General features: G+C 40.7%; 1 protein-coding gene across 5 annotated transcripts in view; it reads right to left on the bottom strand.

The window, feature by feature from the left end:
- The window catches only part of rxraa (retinoid X receptor, alpha a), a 164,261-nt gene that overhangs the window by 29,463 nt on the left and 113,764 nt on the right, over positions 1–21,034 (bottom strand). For all 5 annotated transcript variants that reach the window (XM_015976012.3, XM_070552227.1, XM_070552226.1 and 2 more), the window contains exons 4-5: positions 11,414–11,564; positions 2,581–2,760 (exon numbers count right to left, since the gene is read on the bottom strand). In XM_015976012.3, coding sequence (XP_015831498.3) covers positions 2,581–2,760; positions 11,414–11,564 — 331 coding nt within the window. The remainder of the gene's footprint in view (positions 1–2,580; positions 2,761–11,413; positions 11,565–21,034) is intronic.

Genomic DNA, 21,034 nt, shown 5'->3' on the forward strand with positions numbered 1-21,034 from the left:
GGGGCTTTTAGAAAATCTATTTTAGCAGCTCAACGCACACACATTGGTGTTTTCTAACACACATATAAAGGGTGTGCAGGATGACTCCTTAAGCCTGCTCTGGTTTCTATTTCATGTCCTGAACTGGAGAGGCCTTGGTCTTGTTGTGAGGGGGAAAGGGAAGCAGAAGTTGTTAGAAGAGAAGGAGAAAGGGGCCCCACTTTTGGAGGAACGGCTGTCTGGCGGTGGAGGTCAGCCCAAGGGTAGAATACTTGTGTTGGAGTCACACAGAGGTGAGGAGGGCTGAAATTATGTTAGCTTTATTCTCCCCTTCTCTCTCCTGTCCTAACTGGGGGAGCATAAATTCATTTAATCCTGTTTTTCTGTGGATTCGCTTAGCCTTTTGGGCAACTGCTGCCTTGTTCTCTAACCACAGTCCTCGGGGTGCGGGGGGGTTAGGCAGCACAGGGAGTGAGGCAAGAGGCAGTAAACGATAATATCCTTGAATGGAGCAAAGAGCCCAACAATGACATAAATAAAAACAAGAGGGACAGGATAAGAGGCCACGGAAAGGTCAAGAAAAATTGGGCTCTGGCGGCGCCGATTCTAAAATGTTTCGTGTGCTCTCTCTGTTTAACAAAGCGTCGACACCAAGTCCACGTGCGCCTGCTTTTTCAATTTACATTGATATGCTCTCTACATCATACATAGTCCATGGACTCTGGTTGAAGAACTGCAAGCACTGTGGAGGGACAGAGTGATTGATTTGTTTAATGTGCGAAAGAGTGCTTAACAACACTGCTGAGAGCACAAATATTTCTAACACCCACACGGAGTGTCAAACTTCACACCTCACTGCCTGCTTTTCCTCCACACACATAACAAAACTCCTCCTGGTTCCTAAAGGAACCATAACTGATTTACTCTCATGTGAATTAGCAGCTTGTCTAATCTGAGTTGTTGTTTAGTAACAAGGAGAACACAGCCATCAACAACTGTACTTCAGCCAGTCTTTGGTTTGGAAGATGCAACGTCAAGTAAAAAAAAAAAAAATTACCATAGCAACAAGTGGTCTCTGTGCAAAAAAACAAGCATGGTCTCGTTCAAGAAGGTGTTTGTGCTTCTCCTGGAACACCTGCTCACTACATCTGCAGGGATTCAGTTGAACTGAAGACGGAGCATCAGTGTGCATCACTTGTATGCGTCAAGCTGTAAGCCATTAAATCCAGCTTTTATTCACACAATCTGTGCATTATTATCATCGTTTTATTTTCCCACAAGGACGAACAGAAAGGCATTTATTGAGTATGACTTATTTGAAAAGAAGAATAAGTCAAAGCCGATTAATTCAACCAAAAGCAAAGCTGAACTTCTCGTGTGCTTTCTCTGATCCTGGTGTTGAACCAAGCCAGCTCAAGAGATTTAAAAATCAACTCAAGATGTTGTAACTTTATGACGATGTTGGCGCACAAGCAAGTATGTTCTTCCATTTATCTTCATGACGGTAGACAGTGTATGTGTGGGTGGTCCTAAAGTACTCTATTACATTTACAGTGGTTGTTCTCAGCATGTGTTGTTGATAAATCTGAACAGGGCTGAGAAATCAGGAAACGTTGTATTTTGCATTTAGGTCATTTGCATGAACACTAAAGATGCCGAAGATGGCCTGTAAATTGGGCTCATCATGTGATTGAATCACTAACTCCTTCTAAAAAAGGACAGATGCATGTGCATATTTAAAAAATAATCCCACAAAACGACGTGAAAATCTTCACTGCTCTGCATTTCCTTCGTATGATCTGAAATCAACTCAACTTTTGCATATGTAAGTGCAAAACTGTCTTGTTAAGAAAGTTCTCGTCTGCACCAGAACAGTTTGCAGATGGCAGTCAGAGTGTAAAATGTGAAAAGAGGGCAGCTATATACTTTGTTTACCTAAAGTCTTTTGAATCTATACTCATCTGCAGTCTTTCTGGAACACAGTTTACATTTATTTGGCTTCTCTGGCTACCGAAAGAATTATTCTATGTGCATCTGACACCAACTGATGTGCACGAAATAATGTTGCACGACCATGAGAAGGTTTTCTCTTGCATGCAATTTCAGAATTTTATGAGAACTATTAGCTATCTCAGCTTTGTAAACACCATTCACACAAGATTAATTACTTAAATACTCTTAATTGTTGCAATGATGATACCGTTTGCACCTTTCTTCACTACTGTCTGTGATCTGAGTTCACAGCCCTTTTCTCTGCAACTTAACACGATACAACCCCATAAATAAGCCGTGGAAGAGAACCTTTTACATCATAGTTGCAGATTTGCCTCTAATGTAATGTGCAGGTAAGAAACCTTTCACTTTTTGCAGAGATACATCAACAGTTTTAATTATGTATTTGTCATATTCCTACTTCTATTTGTTTCATCGGTTTAGATGCCCAGTAATGACTTTTTCCCTTTTTCTGTTTATACAGTTTTCTGGTCATAAAGACACCAGATTTCCACAACTAGAGGCCTTAATTTGGTTTAAATATGTAGACTAACAGAGGTCTGAAGGTCTGGGTAAGTAGGACTTTATCCTCAACGGTATGTGCTGTACCTTCTCTCTTCATGCCCATGGCTAAACACTTCTGGTAGCGGCAGTACTGACAGCGGTTCCTCTGGCGTTTATCGATCACACAGTCTTTGTTGTCGCGACAGGTGTAGGTCAAGTCCTTGCGCACGGTCCTTTTGAAGAAACCTTTGCAGCCCTCGCAGCTGTATACGCCATAGTGTTTACCTGGAGAGGGAGGAAGACACAACGATGTTTTGTGAAAGTCATATTTGTCCATTAAATGTTCTGTGGTCTCAAAAACACAGCAACTTCTTCTACTGGTCACCTTCATCTAACTCTAAACAAAACAACAGTTATAATCAGAGGCCTGTTAAAGTGAACTGATTGTTATCGGAGTTAAAAATGTGATGGGGAGAAAAAAGGGGCCCAACGTAGCAGGACCTTGTTCTCATGTCTGTTCATTGCATTAAACTCTTTTTTTCCCTGTTATTTATGACGGATGCAGCCCATTTGCCGTCTCCAGTGTTGCTCAAACAGTTTCTTTGTTCGATCTCCGCTGGTCAGACCACCAGAGAAGATAAATAAAGCCTCCAAGCAAAGCCAAATGAAGCATGACTCGCTCTTTAACACTATTTTCATTTCCCACCCCCCTTTGGGTGCAAACAGCACTGATGACGCAGAACGCCAATAAAATCCTCCAATGTGTTGCATATCCACCTAATTCTAAGGTGGAAAAGAAAAATATACAAACAAAGGATTTATTTGTTTGAGGGGTGAAGTGTGTGTGTTTACTTGTATTTGTGTGTGTGTGTGTGTGTGTGTGTGTGTGTGGTGGTGGTGGTAGGTGTAACCAGGTAAACACAAGTTAGACTGTTTTTTAAACTAAGGTGATTGACCTGGTTTCTGAGCACATATTGGTCTAATATCACAAGAATCTTAAGTGTTTTGGCCCAAAAGGGCTCAGATCTTTATTTTCATCCTTTCTCTTTGGCCTTTTAAGACTCTCTGGTCACATCACTTAGGCACACGATACTCACCAACAACTCAAGTAGAGGATGCTGTGGTTGTAGCTGTGCATTTATGGGTCTGTGGGTTTTTAAGCAGTCTAAAGACATGGGGAAGAAGCACTTTTAGGAGCCAAGAGTCAAACAACAGATCTTTTTTTTTATTCAGAACTTTGATTTGTCTGACCATTAACTGTGCCTTTTGTAATAGATCAATCACACTTCATCATGTCATGTGAAGCTCCACACAGCACCATTCATCTGCTCTGAAGAAGGAGTTAAAAATAGACCAAATAATTGTAGTTCTAATGACTATGAACAACCTCATTTCTACTAGTTTGAAAAGAAAGAAATGGAAAACTTCCCTAAATGGTTTTAAAAACTATGTGGGGTTCAAATAGAGCCAAAGTGTTCATCTGCTTCTTCTACCCCATTTACCCCGAGAATAAACACAGTCTTGCTCAGACCTGGGCATTTTACGGCCCGCGGGCCACATACGGCCCTTTGGTTGACTTTGACCGGCCCGCGTAAGGTTAATTGGAAATTACAAAATAAATGTACTTTCTCATTTTACCTCATGCATGGGCTAAGGCTGCATTGCTTTTATTTTGAAGTTGTTTTTTACGTGCACAATGACGCAATACGTATAGCAACAAGTGCCCGCGGTTGACATGGTGATTGTAGCCCCAGAAATGTCCGCTCATGCAAAAAAAAAAAAAAAAAAAAAAAAAAAAAAAAAAAAAAAGATAGAAAGATGCCAAATACAAGATTTTCAACAAAAATTGGACTGCTAAGTATTTTATTTTTACTGAAGTCGGAGGCAAAGCCGTGTGTTTGGTTTGCGGGGAGGAGATTGCCGTGTTTAAGGACTACAATTTGAGTCGGCATTACGACAAGAAACACTCGGAAAAATACAAGAACTCATCTGATGCTGAGAGGGCGCAGACATCCAAAGCTTTGCTAGCAAAGTTGCAAAAGCAGCAAGGCTGTTTTACTAAGCTTCACACATCCAGGGATGCAGCAACCAGGACCAGCTTTGTGATATACCACAAAACAGCTAAAAACAGCAAGCCGTTTTCAGAGGGAGAGTTCGTCAAAGAGTGCATGGTGGACTCCGCAGCACTAATATGCCCTGAAAAAAAAGGCGCATTTGAGCAAATCCCGCTGTCCAGGGGAACCGTGGGGAACCTGGAGCTTCAGCTGCAACGTGAAGTGGCAAGTTTTGACTTTTTCTCATTGGCCTTAGACGAGAGCTGTGATGTCCGGGGATAACGGAGCTCACAGAGGAGCTGGCAGCAATGCGGTCGATGAAAGGGACAACGACGGGGAGTGATCTTTTTACAGAGGTAAATGCGTGCATGGACACTCTGGGATTGAAATGGGAGAGACTGTCAGCTGTCACAACAGACGGTTGTCCAAATCTTACAGGGAAAAATGTCGGACTTTTGAAACGCATGCAAGATAAAGTGACAGAAATCGATGCAGATCAAAAATTGGTGTTTTTGCATTGAATTATACACCAACATGTGTTGTGCAAGTCAGTGCTAAAGATCAACCATGTTACTGATGTTGTTACTAAAATAATAAACTTCATCAGGGCACGGGCAATGGATCACAGACAGTTTGTGGCTCTTTTGGAGGACTCCACACAGCTGTCAGATGGCTCAGCCTGGGGAAAGTGCTGAAGAGGGTTTGGGACTTGAAAGAAGAGATTCAGGATCTCTGCTGGATTTCTACTCTTCTCTTAGGGAGGAGAGCTTCCCAAACCTGAGGAGACATGCTCAGAAGATGTTGGTTCTCTTCGGCTCTACCTACATTTGTGAACAAACATTTTCAATGATGAAGTTTACAAAATCCAGGTAAAGATCCTCTCTCACTGATGATCATTTGTCAGCTGTGCTTCGCAAATCCACCACAGACATTCAACCTGACTTTGATGCACTCGTTAAAGCCCAGCAGAGACTAGATTTCTCTCACTGAATAAGAAAAAAATCGCTTAAAAACACAAAATAAGGTGTTTGGGCCACAAATGTAGGCAACTAGCAGTGAACTGGGACACTTTTTTTTTAAACCTCTTTCTCAAGATCACAGTTCAGTGGTTTTATTTTACAGACAATACTGTGTGTCTGTAGAATGCTAAGAACCTCTTTCCAACAATATTTGAAACTCAGAATGTGTTTTGGAGTGAATGTAACTGAAACTGTTAACTAATATAAGTTACAAATGTTTAACAAAAACCAAATGCGCACTTTGTTTACCATTGCCTTGGGAAATTTGAATAAATCACATTTTTGTAAGCCAACCTCACTTTTTCCTTTTTGCTCATTTATAACATATAGTCTACTCTTACCAGCTTGAAAAAAACGATGGTATTTACTGCTTTTTATAAAGAAATACCATTAATATTATGCATAACTGACTTCAGCCTTTTGGCCTGGCCCTCCACAATATTTTCTATTTCTCATGTGGCCCCATGGAAAAAATAATTGCCCACCCCTGGTCTTGCTCCGTGTTGACTACATTTATTTTCTAAACTCTAATGAAACATTTGGGCTGACATTGCTTCATCTTCACCCAAGGAAAGCAGCACTTGACCATTATTTGTGTGCTGCAGTAAAATGTTTGAAGCTTGATAGGTTGAATCCGTTTTTTTCTTGACACCAGCCCTGCTGTAACATTACTAATGGTTTTGCTGGTTTTCACTCACTTACAGCACTCTCTTCCCAAAAATGAGCCAATGTAAGGGTTTGTTTCATCTAATCATGTGACCTTGTGCCACATGATTCCAGTATCTTTCAAGTGCTTTCATACTGCTGCCGTCTAGTGTGGCTTCTCTGCCACTCACCCAGGATTTGGGAGGAAATCCACCGACTGTTGTCGTTCCAGGAAGGTCTCACACCACATGAAGCTGTGGTGTGTAGTTCTGCCAAACAGATCTGTGAGGTTATTCTCTGACCAGAGATCATGTTTGGTTCTCTCGTTTTTTTTTTTTTTTTTTTTTGGCAGTTGCTTCATGTGGTTACAGCAGGACTGGGCGAGATGCTGGGTGTTTAGCTGCTTTTTGTAAATTCAGTTGTAATGCAAGATGATTTTCTTGCAAAAATATTTTTTGCTCCATTTTTAAATTAAAGTTTCCAACTGTATACAATCTACATAATCTTAAATAATCTCAGTAGTTCTTACAACTCAGCCAAAATCTGATTTCAAGAGCCAGAGGTCTCATGTCCAGACCAGACTTAGAGAAACGTATTCATGCTTTTATTTCTAGTCGGCTGGACTACTGCAATGGTCTCCTAACTGGTCTTCCCAAAAAAGCTGTGAAGCAACTGCAGCTTCTTCAGAATGCTGCTGCTAGAGTCTTAACAAGAACTAAGAGAACGGAGCCCATCACTCCTGTTCTTAGATCTCTACACTGGTTACCAGTAAACTACAGAATAGATTTCAAAGTGCTTCTACTAGTTTATAAATCACTCAATGGCATGGGATCAAAAAACATGTCAGATCTCAATCCTGTATATACAACCAATAGAACCACGGGTCAGAACAAAACATGGTGGAGATGCTTATAGTTACTATGCTGCTCACATATGGAGTCAGCTTCCCCATGACCTCAGATGTGCCCCAACCCAAGTGTTGTTTAAACCCAAACTAAAAACCCTGATGTACTCATCAGCCTTTATGCTGCGTCATCTCCACTGTAATTTGCCTTGTTACTTAGTCTTCTCCTTTAGCTCTAAACTGTAATTCTATCTGTGTGTATTTTAATTTGTGTTTTTATGTTGTTTTCAAATCATGTCCTGATAATCGTAAAGCACATTGAATTTCCTCTTTGTTTGAAATGTGCTCTATAAATAATGCTGCCTTGCCTTGCCTATTTTCCGCATATTTACACATTCCACAATGTCAGTACCACAAAATAACTTAAAATATGACTGTTCACAGATATTTTACCAGTGATTGAAAATTTCAAATCTGCATTAGGAAAAATTTAAATATATATGGACTTAAAAGAAAAAATAGTGTAACAGACCTTTTTCTTCCATTGTACTTATATGCTTAAACCATTTTATTTCACTTCCTTGCAAGCCCCCACAATGCGGGACAGAAATTGAGGCCAATGCGGAAGTGAAATAAATTGCAGTTCCACCCTCATCCGCTGGGGGCTGGTGTCAGAAGCGAGCAAATCCTCATTGACTCCCATGTTTAAAATACCAATTTCACAGCAGAAATATACATGTTTACAGCCTGGTACCAAAACATGTTTTAGGTTTAATAGATCTAGTTTACATTCATGACAACTCTGAGGGGGGTGAATTTTTTTCTCACTCTTCTGTTTAAGTGTATTAAAAGCCTAAAATTCTGTATAATTAATGAGCATCCGACCCACATGACCGCAGAGCTAGCTCCGGGGAAAGGCCCCAGAAGAGCCTCGGTCTCGCCTGAAAACTGTTCCGCCATTTTCAGTCTATCAACTTTTCGCCCACACAAACTCAAAAGTTTGTGTGGGCGACGGTGGCACAGGAGTTAAGTGCTCGCCCCGTAATCGGAAGGTTGCAGGTTCGAGCCCCACTCAGTCTGTCGCTGTCGTTGTGTCCTTGGAAAAGACACTTAACCCACGTTGCCTGCTGGTGGTGGTCGGAGGGACCGGTGGCGCCAGTGCTCGGCAGCCTCGCCTCTGTCAGTGCACCCCAGGGCAGCTGTGGCTACATCGTAGCTCATCCCCACCAGCATGTGAATGTGTGTGTGAATGGGTGAATGACTGATTGTGTTGTAAAGCACCTTGGGGGGTTCTTGGACTCTAGAAGGCGCTATATCAAATACAGGCCATTTACCATTTTACCATTTGCACTAATAGAGCGCCCAAGGAGTCTCCACTTCATTTTTTTCGGTAAGTAAAATTATATTTATGCATTTTAAGTCACTGCTGAACTGAGCTTAGATTTTAACATGTACTGTTTAATGAAATTTAAATGTAATAGGGTAAAACCAAGTGCATTTAACACAATGCTGCACTTTAGAAAATGGGTTGAAATATAACATGTTGGTGGAGCTGGGTTCCGACTATCGGCTTGTGGAGCTCTCGGGAGACCTCTGTTTTCCACCCGTTTCTCCGCTCCCCACAGCTCGGTCCATCTGATCGCCGCGGCTCCTGTCTGCTGCGCAGGCTGCCGGCTTGCGGAGCGCTCAGATGGAAACCGATGTTTTCCACCCGGTTCTCCCCAGTAGCAGCTCTGCGCTTCTCAGATCGCAGCAGCGCTTGTCTGCGGTGCGGCTGCCGGCTTGTGGAGCTCTCAGGAGACCTCTGTGTTCCACCCGGTTTTACCAAGCGGTCAGCCGGGCGTATCTCTGACTCAGAAGCTCTGGTGTTGTGCACAGTTAACTCCGGTTGTAGCTAGGTTGCTACCTCCGTTAGCTTAGCACCCACCTCCGCGTTAGCTTGGGTTAGCTTCAGGTTAGCTTGTAGCTAGTTCGACCGGGTGTCGTCAGTTGATCCCAGCCTTACAGCCCCACCCTCAGCTCCACCTCTCTTCCCTTTTGTGGAATTGTCTGGGCTTGACGGAACCTGTGACACGGTCAAAATGGCGGTGGTGGCCACCTCCCATTTCCCCTCAAAAACGTGTTATTGGAGCTTATGGAAATGATTTGTCCAGTATATATGTCAATGCTTCCTTGTCAAATGGTTTCTGTGCTTTACCCAGTTTCACTTCAAGCTTATCAAAACTTTGAAAATACCACATTTTAAATATATTATAAGCATTTCCAAGAATTTCAATAACTCGTGATAACCCAGTTATTTCCCTGAAGATTTTTTGCTTCTCATTTGATAAGCACTCAATGGGCTTTCTCAATTCAAAGTGAAAAATGTGGATTAGCAAATGTTTTAACTGACCTTCATTAAAACAAGCTAGTGTAGAAATTACTGTTTTGATTTACTGATCAAAGCCCATGCATGGGGACTACAACAAAGACCCCAACATCTCCTATAAGAGAAGATTTGAGGGTTGATTTCTAAGCTAGTTTGCATTTATGAACATCTCAATGTAATTTAAAGTTTTATTACTTATCCTTTTTTTTTGCTTCATTTATAGTGGGCCTACCATCGAGATATAAATATTGGACAATGGGTTTCCATAAACTCCAATAACACGTTTTTGAAGATAAATGGGATGTGGCCACCACTGCCATTTTCACCGTGTCACAGGTTCCGTCAAGCCCAGACAATTCCACAAAAGGAAAGAGAAGTGGGGCTGTAAGGCTGGGATCAACTGATGACACCCGGTCGAACTAGCTACAAGCAAACCTGAAGCTAACCCAAAGCTAACGCGGAGGTGGGAGCTAAGCTAACGGAGATAGCAACCTAGCTACAACTGTGCACAACACCAGAGCTTCTGAGTCAGAGATACGCCGGGCTGACCGCTGGGTAAAACCGGGTGGAACACAGAGGTCTCCGAGAGCTCCACAAGCCGGCAGCCGCACAGCAGACAAGTGCCGCTGCAATCTGAGATGCGCAGAGCTGCCGCTGGGGAGAACCGGGTGGAAAGGCTCCACAAGCCGGCAGCCCGCGCAGCAGACAGAAGCCGCGATCAGACAGAGATGCGCCGAGCTGCGGGGAGGGGAGAACGGGTGGAAAACATCGGTCTCCCGAGAGCTCCACAAGCCGATAGTCGGAACCCAGCTCCACCAACATGTTATATTTCAACCCATTTTCTAAAGTGCAGCATTATGTTAAATGCACTGGGTTTTACCCTATTACATTTAAATTTCATGGTTAAACAGTACATGTTAAAATCTAAGCTCAGCTCGGCAGTGACCTAAAATACATAAATATAATTTTACTTACTGAAAAAAATGAAGTGGAGACTCCTTGGATGCTCTATTAGTGCAATTAATGCCACAGCAAGTTATTTGTCCAACAATTGCACAAATAATATCCAAAAAAAAAAAAGGAATACACAAACACAGAGACTCCAAATCCCGGAACAGTTTCCAAGCCAGACCGAGGCTCTACTGAGGCCTTTCCACGGAGCTAGCTCTGTGGTCATGTGGGTCGGATGCTCATTAATTATACAGAATTTTAGGCTTTTAATACACTTAAACAGAAGAGTGAGAAAAAAATTCACCCCCCTCAGAGTTGTCAAGAGTGTAAACTAGATAATTTAAACCAAAAACATGTTTTGGAACCAGGCTGTAAACATGTTTATTTCTGCTGTGAAATTGGCATTTTTAACATGGGAGTCAATGAGTATTTGCTCGCTTCTGGCCTCAATTTTTCACCCACATTGTGGGGCTTGGGGCCTGCATTTGTTATTTCAATACATGCATTTGCAGTGGTCCTTTGTATCCAAAAATCTCTGTGGAGGAAACGCTCCGTTCTGTTAGAAGTTAGCAAGAGGAGTGGGGGCAGAACACACTGAAATTTGAAGTTCTACTCATTAATATTCATGATATTTGGACATTTTGGCTCTGATTGGCTAACAACAATGCAACTCTACCACAGCATCCATTTGCTCTGCAACGTTGATGTTATATATCCACAAGTGGAGTTGCTAATGATAACGGTTAGCTTCTACAAGCTGAGACGTTCTCTGCTGCTTTCTGGATGCTTAACCAACATCAGTCTTCGTTGTGAGTCAAGATGGGTGAGTCCATGAATGTTAAGTGACAGTGTGACATAGATCTGTCAGGTTCACGTCTACTTGTTTTCACTGGCTAATGCAGGGGTCACATTCTTCATGCACGTGAAACTACCGATCATGTTTCAAAAAGAACAAGCATCATACTCCTCTTTAAGAAAAGTATTTAGAGATGTAATGAAGACCAAACGACTCACGTTTTTGGCAGAATTTCAACAGTCTTTTCTACAGGTCACTCACCTGAGGAGCGGTCACCGCAGATGGCGCAGATGTGTTTAGTGAGGGAAAGCACAGTGCCCGAGGGCTGGGCTGGAACCTTCATCACTCCATTGAGGCCCAATGGAGGCTTAATGTCCTCCGTGCTGCTGACCGAGTTCATTGGAGAGTTCAGCTGAAACATCAACACACACAAACACACAAGCCGACAGATTACACAGCAGCCCTCTGAACTCAAAACTGGCAAAATCACACACTTCGCTGCACAAGAGCCTGAAGGTTGGCTGATGACATTAAGCACTGAACAAATTCCCATTCCTACAAACCCAGAGAGGAGGAAACCTATAATAAAAATAAAAATAAAAAACAAGTTTGTTAAGTGAACATTTCTGATTAACACAATTTGTGTGTATTGATCCCGTTTCAGTCGATCACCAGTCCAAGCCGCCCCTCTCATTGGTTCCATCCCTCTCTTTCCTCCTTCCTTTTCCACTCCGTTTAAATCTAAATCTGGAACAGCAGGATTCTGCACCACTCAACCCCAGAAACTCCTTTATTCATGCTCTCAACAAGCCCCGCTGGCTCCAAAATGTTCACTGCTAGCATAACGTCATTGCAAAATTAAACAGTACAGCAGAATAAAGAGACACCATTTGTTGTAACAGCAGAGTAGCTACAGCCTTAAGTCTGACTTCAACTGCTGGCTGATTCTGAGAAAACAGCTTTGATAACGTTCATCCCAAAGTGAGCTCGCTCTCTGCTTTCTGCTACGTGTAGAGCAAGAGGAGGCTAATTATTTTAATCACCTAAACGTTGTTTCCAGGGAAGATAAATGTTGTGATTCTAAAACAAAAAGGAAACTAATTGTAATGGACGGAGCAGGGGAAAGGTGGCTATTAGAGCTAGCTCACAAAAACATGCTGGAGTGGATTTAGCAGAGGGTGAGTGATAAAGCAGCCATATGTGCTCATCCAGTGAGCTGATTTTCATGTTTTAAAACAATGACGACAAATCAGAAGCCACCAACAGCACAAAGACTTGTTTTTTTGCTTTGAAATTAGCTCATGTTATAGTCTGTGTGTGTGTGTGTGTGTGTGTGTGTGTGTGTGTGAGAGAGAGAGAGAAAAGTGATCAAAAACATTTTCTAAGCTATTTATAAATTAATTAAATGTATAAGTTATTATGAATCACGCCAGTGCAATGCTGATTTTTAGTTTAAAAGCTTCTATATGAGGAGCAGGTGAGGACTGAAGGTAGATCAAACCAGAATCATTTACAATCCTTTAATTAAATTAAAACAAAAGTTAAAAACAAATCCAAACACCACTGATAGAAATCTGCTGATTCTGGTCACAAAGGACCAATACTTGCTTAGAACAGTTTTGGAAAAACTTTCATTAGTGTTTAAGTGATATGAACAATAGAAGCCCCTTGAAAAATGATGATTCCCAAAGTGAAAAAAATCCTCATAGAAGATCTGACTTAAAACTTAAAAATCAGAATTGTTTTTTTAATTTTCAGATTGGCTGTTCACTGATTAGGCCGGCACACTGAATTCTGACCAACTGTGATCAACAGCTGATTTTTGGTACAACTGTACATTCAACAAATCATGTTAATTATTAGGGATGAGCGAGTACACCACTATCTGTATATGTATCTGTATCTGTTCAACCAACTAAATTATCTGTATCTGTATCTGCACTCGGAATGGGCGTGGCACAACCCGGAAGTGGGCGTGGTTTAACCGGAAGTGGGAGTGGTTTACATCAATATATTATTTTAAGTCTGAAATTGATATGGATTGATCAGAAGTTGCTATGTTTATTGTTTATTTGAAAACTATTTACAGAGCAGCCTCAGAATTGAGATTAAATATTTTTGATCACAATAGTAAAGGAACTATTTCAGAACAAGTTTTTCAATAAAATCAGAACATTAATATTTGAGTGCATGGATTAATACAACTGAACTCATGCAGTAGGAACTAGGAAATATGAAATGCTAGAACCAGACACAACTTTATACATATTTTTTAATTTTAATTTGATTAAACTGATTTTTTTCTTAACGTTCTTGGCATTTTGCCCCACACAAAGTTAAACAAAACAATGTGGATAGAGGTGTGTGTGTCTGAGAGAGATAGAGAGGGTGAGAGGGAGAGAGAGGGAGTAAAAAAAAATAAAAAACCCGACCGGAGCGGAGGTAGTGAGTGACTGACGCAGCACGTCAGCTCTGTCTTGTCAAATGCACCAGGTAAGTTACGAAAAAAGTAACTTTAAATATTCAACTGAAAAAGAGGCGAGCTGAAGAAAACCTAGAGAAAACTGAAGAAACGTGAGCAACAGTGAAGCAATCACAGTGAGATCCGTTACTGTCTGTGTGTGTGCGTGGATGAGCCGGACGGACTGCGCTCCCGGCCGGCTAGAGAGTTTTGTGTGTAGGGAGGGGCGGGCGCTCTATGTGACTGGCCAATCACAGAGCGTGGACAGTCAGTTACCCAATGAGGATTTTCCTTCAGCACAATTAGATATTTACGGGTTTTACTCGTTTCATGCTCGTATTCGTCAAAAATGCTTTATCCGTACCGGATCCTCGTCTGAAACGAGTATCCGGCTCATCCCTATTAATTATATCAAAAGCAGGCAAATTGATAAAAAAAAATAATCAAGAAATTTTGTTGAAAAACCTTGATCCACTGGTAAACGTATTTGTTCACTTCACAAGACGGTGCTGTACAAATACAGGCCATTTAGCCTTTACTTATATTTTGGGAGGACGAGAACCATTTGAGATCAACCATCTAATTTTCAAGTGGGTCCTTCGTAGAAATTTTCAATGAGAATAAAAGACAAGATAACATAAACAACAAATTAAATACTATTTCTAAGAATTCTAAGAATTATTTTCATTATTTTTTTGACCAAAATAAATAAGTAAATAAAAAGATAAAAATAAGAAAAATATCAAAAACATATATTAATTTAAAAAAAATTTCAAAATCTGAAGTGTTTGGACTTGGGATAAACTGGTTTGTAATTATGAATCGAGCCTCTATGCCAGTTATTACACCTTCCAGCTATAAGTGAAAAGGCTCCATAAGTGTGACAGAGGACAATATAATACCTTTTTATACAAGTGTACACAAGCTCCTGTAGCTCCAGGCACCCTATTTTGTCTTTTTTTAATTCTTTAAAACCAGAATTTGATTTCTCGTTAACAGCTTCGGTTATGTCAGCTTGCAGCTTCTATAACTGGAACTTCCAACAGGAGAAATATATCTAACCACAGTGCTTCCCCATCCCCTCAAAAAGAAAATTAAAGACGTCTTTTACACCGCTTCATGCACACTTCCACGTGATTCAACATGGCAGATGATATGTAATGGGAATTTAGGAATAGCACTGGAAGTTTCTGCTGTATCCAAGAGGAAGTTAATTTCCTGTACAATGAAAAGATCTGGTGACACGGCCACAAACTCCTGCACAAACTGTGTACTTCTGCAAATAAACACACACTGAATGCACAAAACACACAACGCTTCATGCTTTCTAAATAAGCTTATTATTTGCAGTGGAAAGTTAAATGGAGGTGGTACATTTTTGCAATTTAATGGATGTTCCTTTAATAAGTGAAAAAAATGCATTTAAAAATGGGAACCTGTGACCTACTACTGAGAACATCACTTTTGACCCCAAAATGTTAAAATCGAAGGGAAGTTTATGGGACACAAATGGACTTACAGTGTAAACACAACTTCTCTGCGTGTTCATTCACAAACTCTCTCATACACACACAGGCACACACATACACATGCACGATGTGAGGTCTTACCTCACTTAAAGGCCAGAGTCTAGTCTTTTTCCTCTGCAGCGCAGCATTTGCAGAGCTTCCTCCTCAGCTGCGATTGTCTCTATCAAACTCCCTGTCTGCCTGACAGTGAAGATCGTGCCTCTCAGTCTATTTTCAGTAAACATGCAACTCAATCTCAGCAACATTGCTCCCTGCAGTGTGTGCTGAGGGGTATGGAGCAGACCGGGGGGGGGCTTTCTTTCTCCTTTGCCCATGGTGATGGAGACAAGGCAGAAGGATTAAAGCAGCTCACGACTACTTCTGGAAATAGAACACATGGGCCCTCCCTTACAACACACACACACACACACACACACATATGACCCTTCACATGAAGGTATGCCAAATGTGTGTGCAGCCACATTGACCTGGACAGCTCAAGTGATGGTCCAAAGAAGAAGCCTCAGCCTCAAACTTGTGACAAACGGAGAAAGAAACGCAAACAAATGGGGTTTAGGAGACAAGAATGCAGGACAGAAGATTTCTTGCAGAATAACGCGAGCAGCTGGAGCGCTCCCGCTGATGAAGGCTTCATATGCTACAGGTGTTATGTAATCTGCTGTGAGGGACATCTGATTAGTACATACAGCCAAGTGGGTGTGTGTCTGTTTGTGGGTATCAAATTCTGCACAAAAGTGATACATCTGATTATATATCCTATGCCATCTGCTGGCTTGGCTACAGCGCTCACCTTCAAACATTTGATAAAGATGGATAAAGGAAAAGAACTTCCAAGAATAAATGATCTCAGATTTAGTGACATTCGGTGAAGACTTGCCTCCCAACCTGCCTGGCTAAAGTCTCCTACAGGAGATTGATTTTTAAAACACAGTTTTGAGCTTAACTCATAACTTTACTGTGGTGGGAGTATGAACAATTTAAAATAATTGAAAATGTTTTTAATAAATCATTAGGAGGACCTAGGGCTGGGCAATAAATCAAAAATTTATCGTTATCAAAATTTCTGACTCTTTTCGTGAAAAATTTTCACATGTCAATAAATTTGATAGTAGCAAAAATGAAAAGATGTGTTTAGGTTGGCAACGTTCATGTCCCTTTAAGAAGCTGTACCACCTTAAGTCACGTAAGAATGTTACTCAACTAATACGTGCGACAGCCCCATCTAGTGGACAACTTTAGTTTCTGCACATACCTGTAGTTATCGTCCATTTATTGTTATCGAGGTGAAATCTTCAACATATCGTGATATTAATTTTAAGCTCTATCGCCCAGCCCTAGGTGGAGATGATTTTTTCAGCGCAAATGTGATGAACCAACGTAAAACTTCGATGAACTGGTTAATGGATAATCTCTTTGTGCATCTCTGTTTCTGAGAATAAATTACACTCCTGAGCAAGTTATACTGGTTGATATAAAACCCCTCTCACATTAAACAATTTTTGGCAGTTTTATTCTTGACAGTTTCAGTACCTTCCAGAATGAGTAATTTCAGGCCTCTGTCACAGTCCATGCGTACCCACCCTCAACAGGTGAGGAGCTTGTATATTAGGGAGGGGTCCAAAGTAGAACGCAAGCTTCCTTAAACGTCTACAGGGGGACTCTATGCCAATTTTCCTTATTGTGATGTCACATTAGGGGAATTTTCAATTGACTTGTTGAAGCATATTTAAACCAAAATCTGTAAACAAAAATGGACAAAAAAGGGATGATTTGGAGTATTTTTAAAGGCAGTAGAGACCCACATGGCAACATAAAAAGATGCAGAAAAAAAAAGAGATTTATATACAATGCCCCCTTAAATTTTATCCTGAGTTTCACAAGACAGTGTAGCTCTCAAATTATACATTTTTATGTTTGCCAGAATGGTTAAGATTAGCTGTGGCGGTCATCTTGTTTCAGCCTATCAGTTATAGATGTTTGTGTACTGACGACTTGCTGAGAATTTCATTTACAGATATTTAGCTAACACACACACACACACACACACACACACACACACACACACACACACACACACACACACACACACACACACACACACACACACACACACACACACACACACACACACACACACACACACACACACACACACACACACACACTTTAGGCTTTAAATTATGCTAATAATAACGAAAACAATAAGTCAAGCTGTGATTAACTGTGTAAATAGTATTGGCGATACAGCAGGTCCTGCGAACTATTAGTATGCTAACGCACATGCTGGTGAAACAAAGAGTTGATGTCCTTTGAGAATGGAGAGAACAAAAAGGAAAGAAACCTTGGAGGCCTCCGCTTAAAATGGGTTTAGCTCGATTCAAGAAGTCTGGGCACTTTGTTCATAAAGACACTTCAAAAGGAGATATCAAATCCTAGCCACCACTCCTGAATACACAGCCTCCTCGTGTTGATCTTCACTTGTTTTCCACTTCAAGGGCACCTTGCTTGAGAGTGAGAGCTCACGCTTTCTTTTTTTAAAGCCACTGTTATAGGACTCTGTTTAAAGTTTTCCCTTATCCAGCAGAACAGCATCACCACAAATAGATTGTTCCACTTTACAATCCACAGTCAGAAATCTTGTTCTCCACCGCTGTTTCACTGGCTGCAAGCTGCTTAAGTTAAGAACGATTCATTTTTCTAGCTTTAATTTACTTTTGCTTCAAGGTAAAATGCTAAAACCGTCCCAAAATAGAAGGAGAAGAGCTAGGAAGTCAGCAGATAGGATGCATATCTCCTGTTGAAAGAAGAGGAGGCCTAATTGGCTTCCTCGTGAGAGGTGAGGACAGGGATCGGGTGGTGATGTAACCTAACGATAACCCCCAGTGACCCTTCACCCCTGACACCTTCCTTTCAAAAGCACACTCATCTCATCGGCTCAGCGGAGAGTGGCAAGAATGAGTAGAGACTTTCTTCGCGGCGCTGTGGTTTATTTGTATGTGTGTGAGTTCTATCTGGACACGAATCTGCAGAGATAGTGGATCAGGTTTCACTCAGGGAGGCCTGTTAATGGACCTGGTCGGTCTGCAGCCCTCAGTGTTATAGTCACAACAGGGCATCCCCCACCTTCCTGGGAGAAACTGGAATATCAGCTTGAATGACACCTGGTTGGATGCACTCAGCTTGAAAACCATCACACACACACACACACACACACACACACACACACACACACACACACACACACACACACACACACACACACACACACACACACACACACACACACACACACACACACACACACACAAGTTCAATGACCTAACACACACAATTCATCTAGAAGACAAGTAGGGCTGAACGAAGTAGGAAAATAATCTAACTGCAATGTTTTTCTTTAATATTGCAATTGTGATTTAATTTGCGATTGTTTTCTCAAGGGGCTTATCTCATATTTTTCAACTGAAACAAACTAAAAAATTAAATCAATGTTTAATTATAAACAATATCTGATTCATTATTAATAGATTATTCTTATACAGCTCTGTCAGGGATCTCTGTCGGCTGAAAGTTGGTTTACTGGAAGTTGAAGCCGGCTGACATTTTAGCCATGCAACTCTCAAATATGGTGTTGTGCTTTTGTAGGTGTTGATAAAGGTAAGGCAGGTTCTGCACATTACCTGATGTTGCACAGCATCTTCTTTTTAATAGCCAAAATAATTCCACACAACTGATGTGCTAGTCCTCTTTGGTATCAAACTTTGAGCAGCGTTGGATTCTGTTGAGCCTGAGGTCATTTTATTACAGGCGCAGCATTTTCTTCTCTCCCTGCCTTGTTTGAGGTGCGTACATTTCCCAGATCTCGCGGCCAATCAAATTGCAGCCTTTGTGATTAGAAAATCTCATTTTGTCTCATTGCAAAATAATTGTATATGCAGTTAATCATTCAGCCTTAAAAACAAGTATGGGCGAAGACAACAAATTGAATGACTGACAGTCACGTTTTATTAGAGATGCACTGATTTAGGTTTCTGGGCCGACAGCTACTCCTGATTCCAGCTCTGACCCGCTGGTGCCAAGACTGGCCTAATTTTTCACAGAGTTCAATAATTCCCAGAACACCCTGTGAGTGCACAAACCTTTTGTGAGTTTTTAATGCAATCTTGGATAAAATTGATAAAAACAAGACATGCATGAATTACATTTTACTGAGAAAACAAAAATATAACAAATTAACTTCATAATTCAAGTGTTTAACCAGTTGTAACTTAATTACAACTTTTATATTCAGCGTTACCAAAAAACCATTTTAAGGATCCTTAAAAATTCAAATGTTTGCTTGCAGGGCTAGTTAAGCCAGATAGTGATTACTTATTCAGCAAATGAGAATGTTTTCTATTGAATTTCTTCTTGGGTTTGCATTTTTGAAGAACAGCTTCATGATTATTGACACTCAGCTCTAATAAAACAGCCTCTCTTCCGTTTCCCAGTGGACAAAGTTTAGCAGAAGCCAGCATTATTCCAGACAACTCAAAGGTTTACAACAGCCATCTCACACTGAGCCAGAACAGATAAAACGAACCACAGCAAACACTGAAGGAACAGTAAATGCGTGTTTTACCAGGTAATTCTGTAACTATTTCTTGTTGTGAAAGCTGCAAACTCTGCAGGGTAATGCTTGGTATGATAAATTGAATAAACTTGTAATGTTTTGCTCAAGTTGTCATTTGCAGTAAAAATATTGCACACAATACTTCAGTAGTAAAAACTGAACATACTGATCAGGCTTCAGGACTGAATTTTGATGTTAACACAAATTCTTCTGAAACACAGACAACTCAGCAATAACATTGTGACCACCACATCCAAACTCCCAAATCTGAGGCAGATTTTCATGTAAATTAACCCTCTCAGGCCCAACATAAGTTTTGATAAAAGGACGAACTACTAAGTCCTTCAGGGGTACTACTGAGTTAAAAAATGCTCATGAAATACGTATGTGGAGTAACCAGGTAGGTAGGTTTTAACGTTGCAAATCTGCAACGCCTGCTTCCAGAGGGTTAATTTTATAATCCAACAAATACCTGAAAAAAATGACGCAAAACCAACATTACAGAATCTAAAGAAAAGGAAGAAGATGAAATGATATTTTATAGCGCCTGTCAAGATAAAAAAAAACAAGAAAAAAAAAAAACAAAATAAGGTTAAAAAATGATTAAACAATATCATAAAATTGGAAAAGTAAACAAAAAACGAAAATGAATAAAAAAGAGGTAATCTGTGGATCCCGGGAAAGGCAGAGTTGGTAGAAAGAGCTGAATGAGGAGAAGTTAGTGATGAAGAATCAACCAAGGGTCATGTCAAAGCCAGCCTTAACAGAGAGATCCTTTACCAGAAAAAACAAAAACATGACCAAAATCAGTGCATAGCAACTTTATGATCTAATTGTATATGATGCAATATGATCATACTGAAGTCTAACAAATATAAAAATATAAAATGATTAAAGTAACCAAAATAAAAAAAGAACAGCTTCAAATGTTTCTTATTTCTAAGGCCATATTTAAAAGGGATCTAAGCAGTTTGGGCTTGCTTTTAGCACCCCCTAGTGTCTGTTTGTAGACCCGAAAGCAAAACTTAAATATCTTAATCTAACAGCTGAAATGTCTCCCCAGCCCCAGCCTTCCTAAGTGTCTATAGGAGGGATTTGTCACTAAATAAAAAAAAAAAAACAGCTGTGTTCATGATCTAAAACATGCAAGAAATGTGCTAGAAGCAGACTGCAGTGCCAGGTATGCCCACTCAATTTGTTCTAAGTTCCAACAGAACAACCTGCCTGTCTGAAAGTGGAATATTCTGACCACGGGGGCAATAGGAGCTGGGTGGCCTTTCATT

Source organism: Nothobranchius furzeri, chromosome 6, assembly GCF_043380555.1.
Source record: "Nothobranchius furzeri strain GRZ-AD chromosome 6, NfurGRZ-RIMD1, whole genome shotgun sequence".
In the NCBI taxonomy this organism is placed as follows: Eukaryota; Metazoa; Chordata; class Actinopteri; order Cyprinodontiformes; family Nothobranchiidae; genus Nothobranchius; species Nothobranchius furzeri.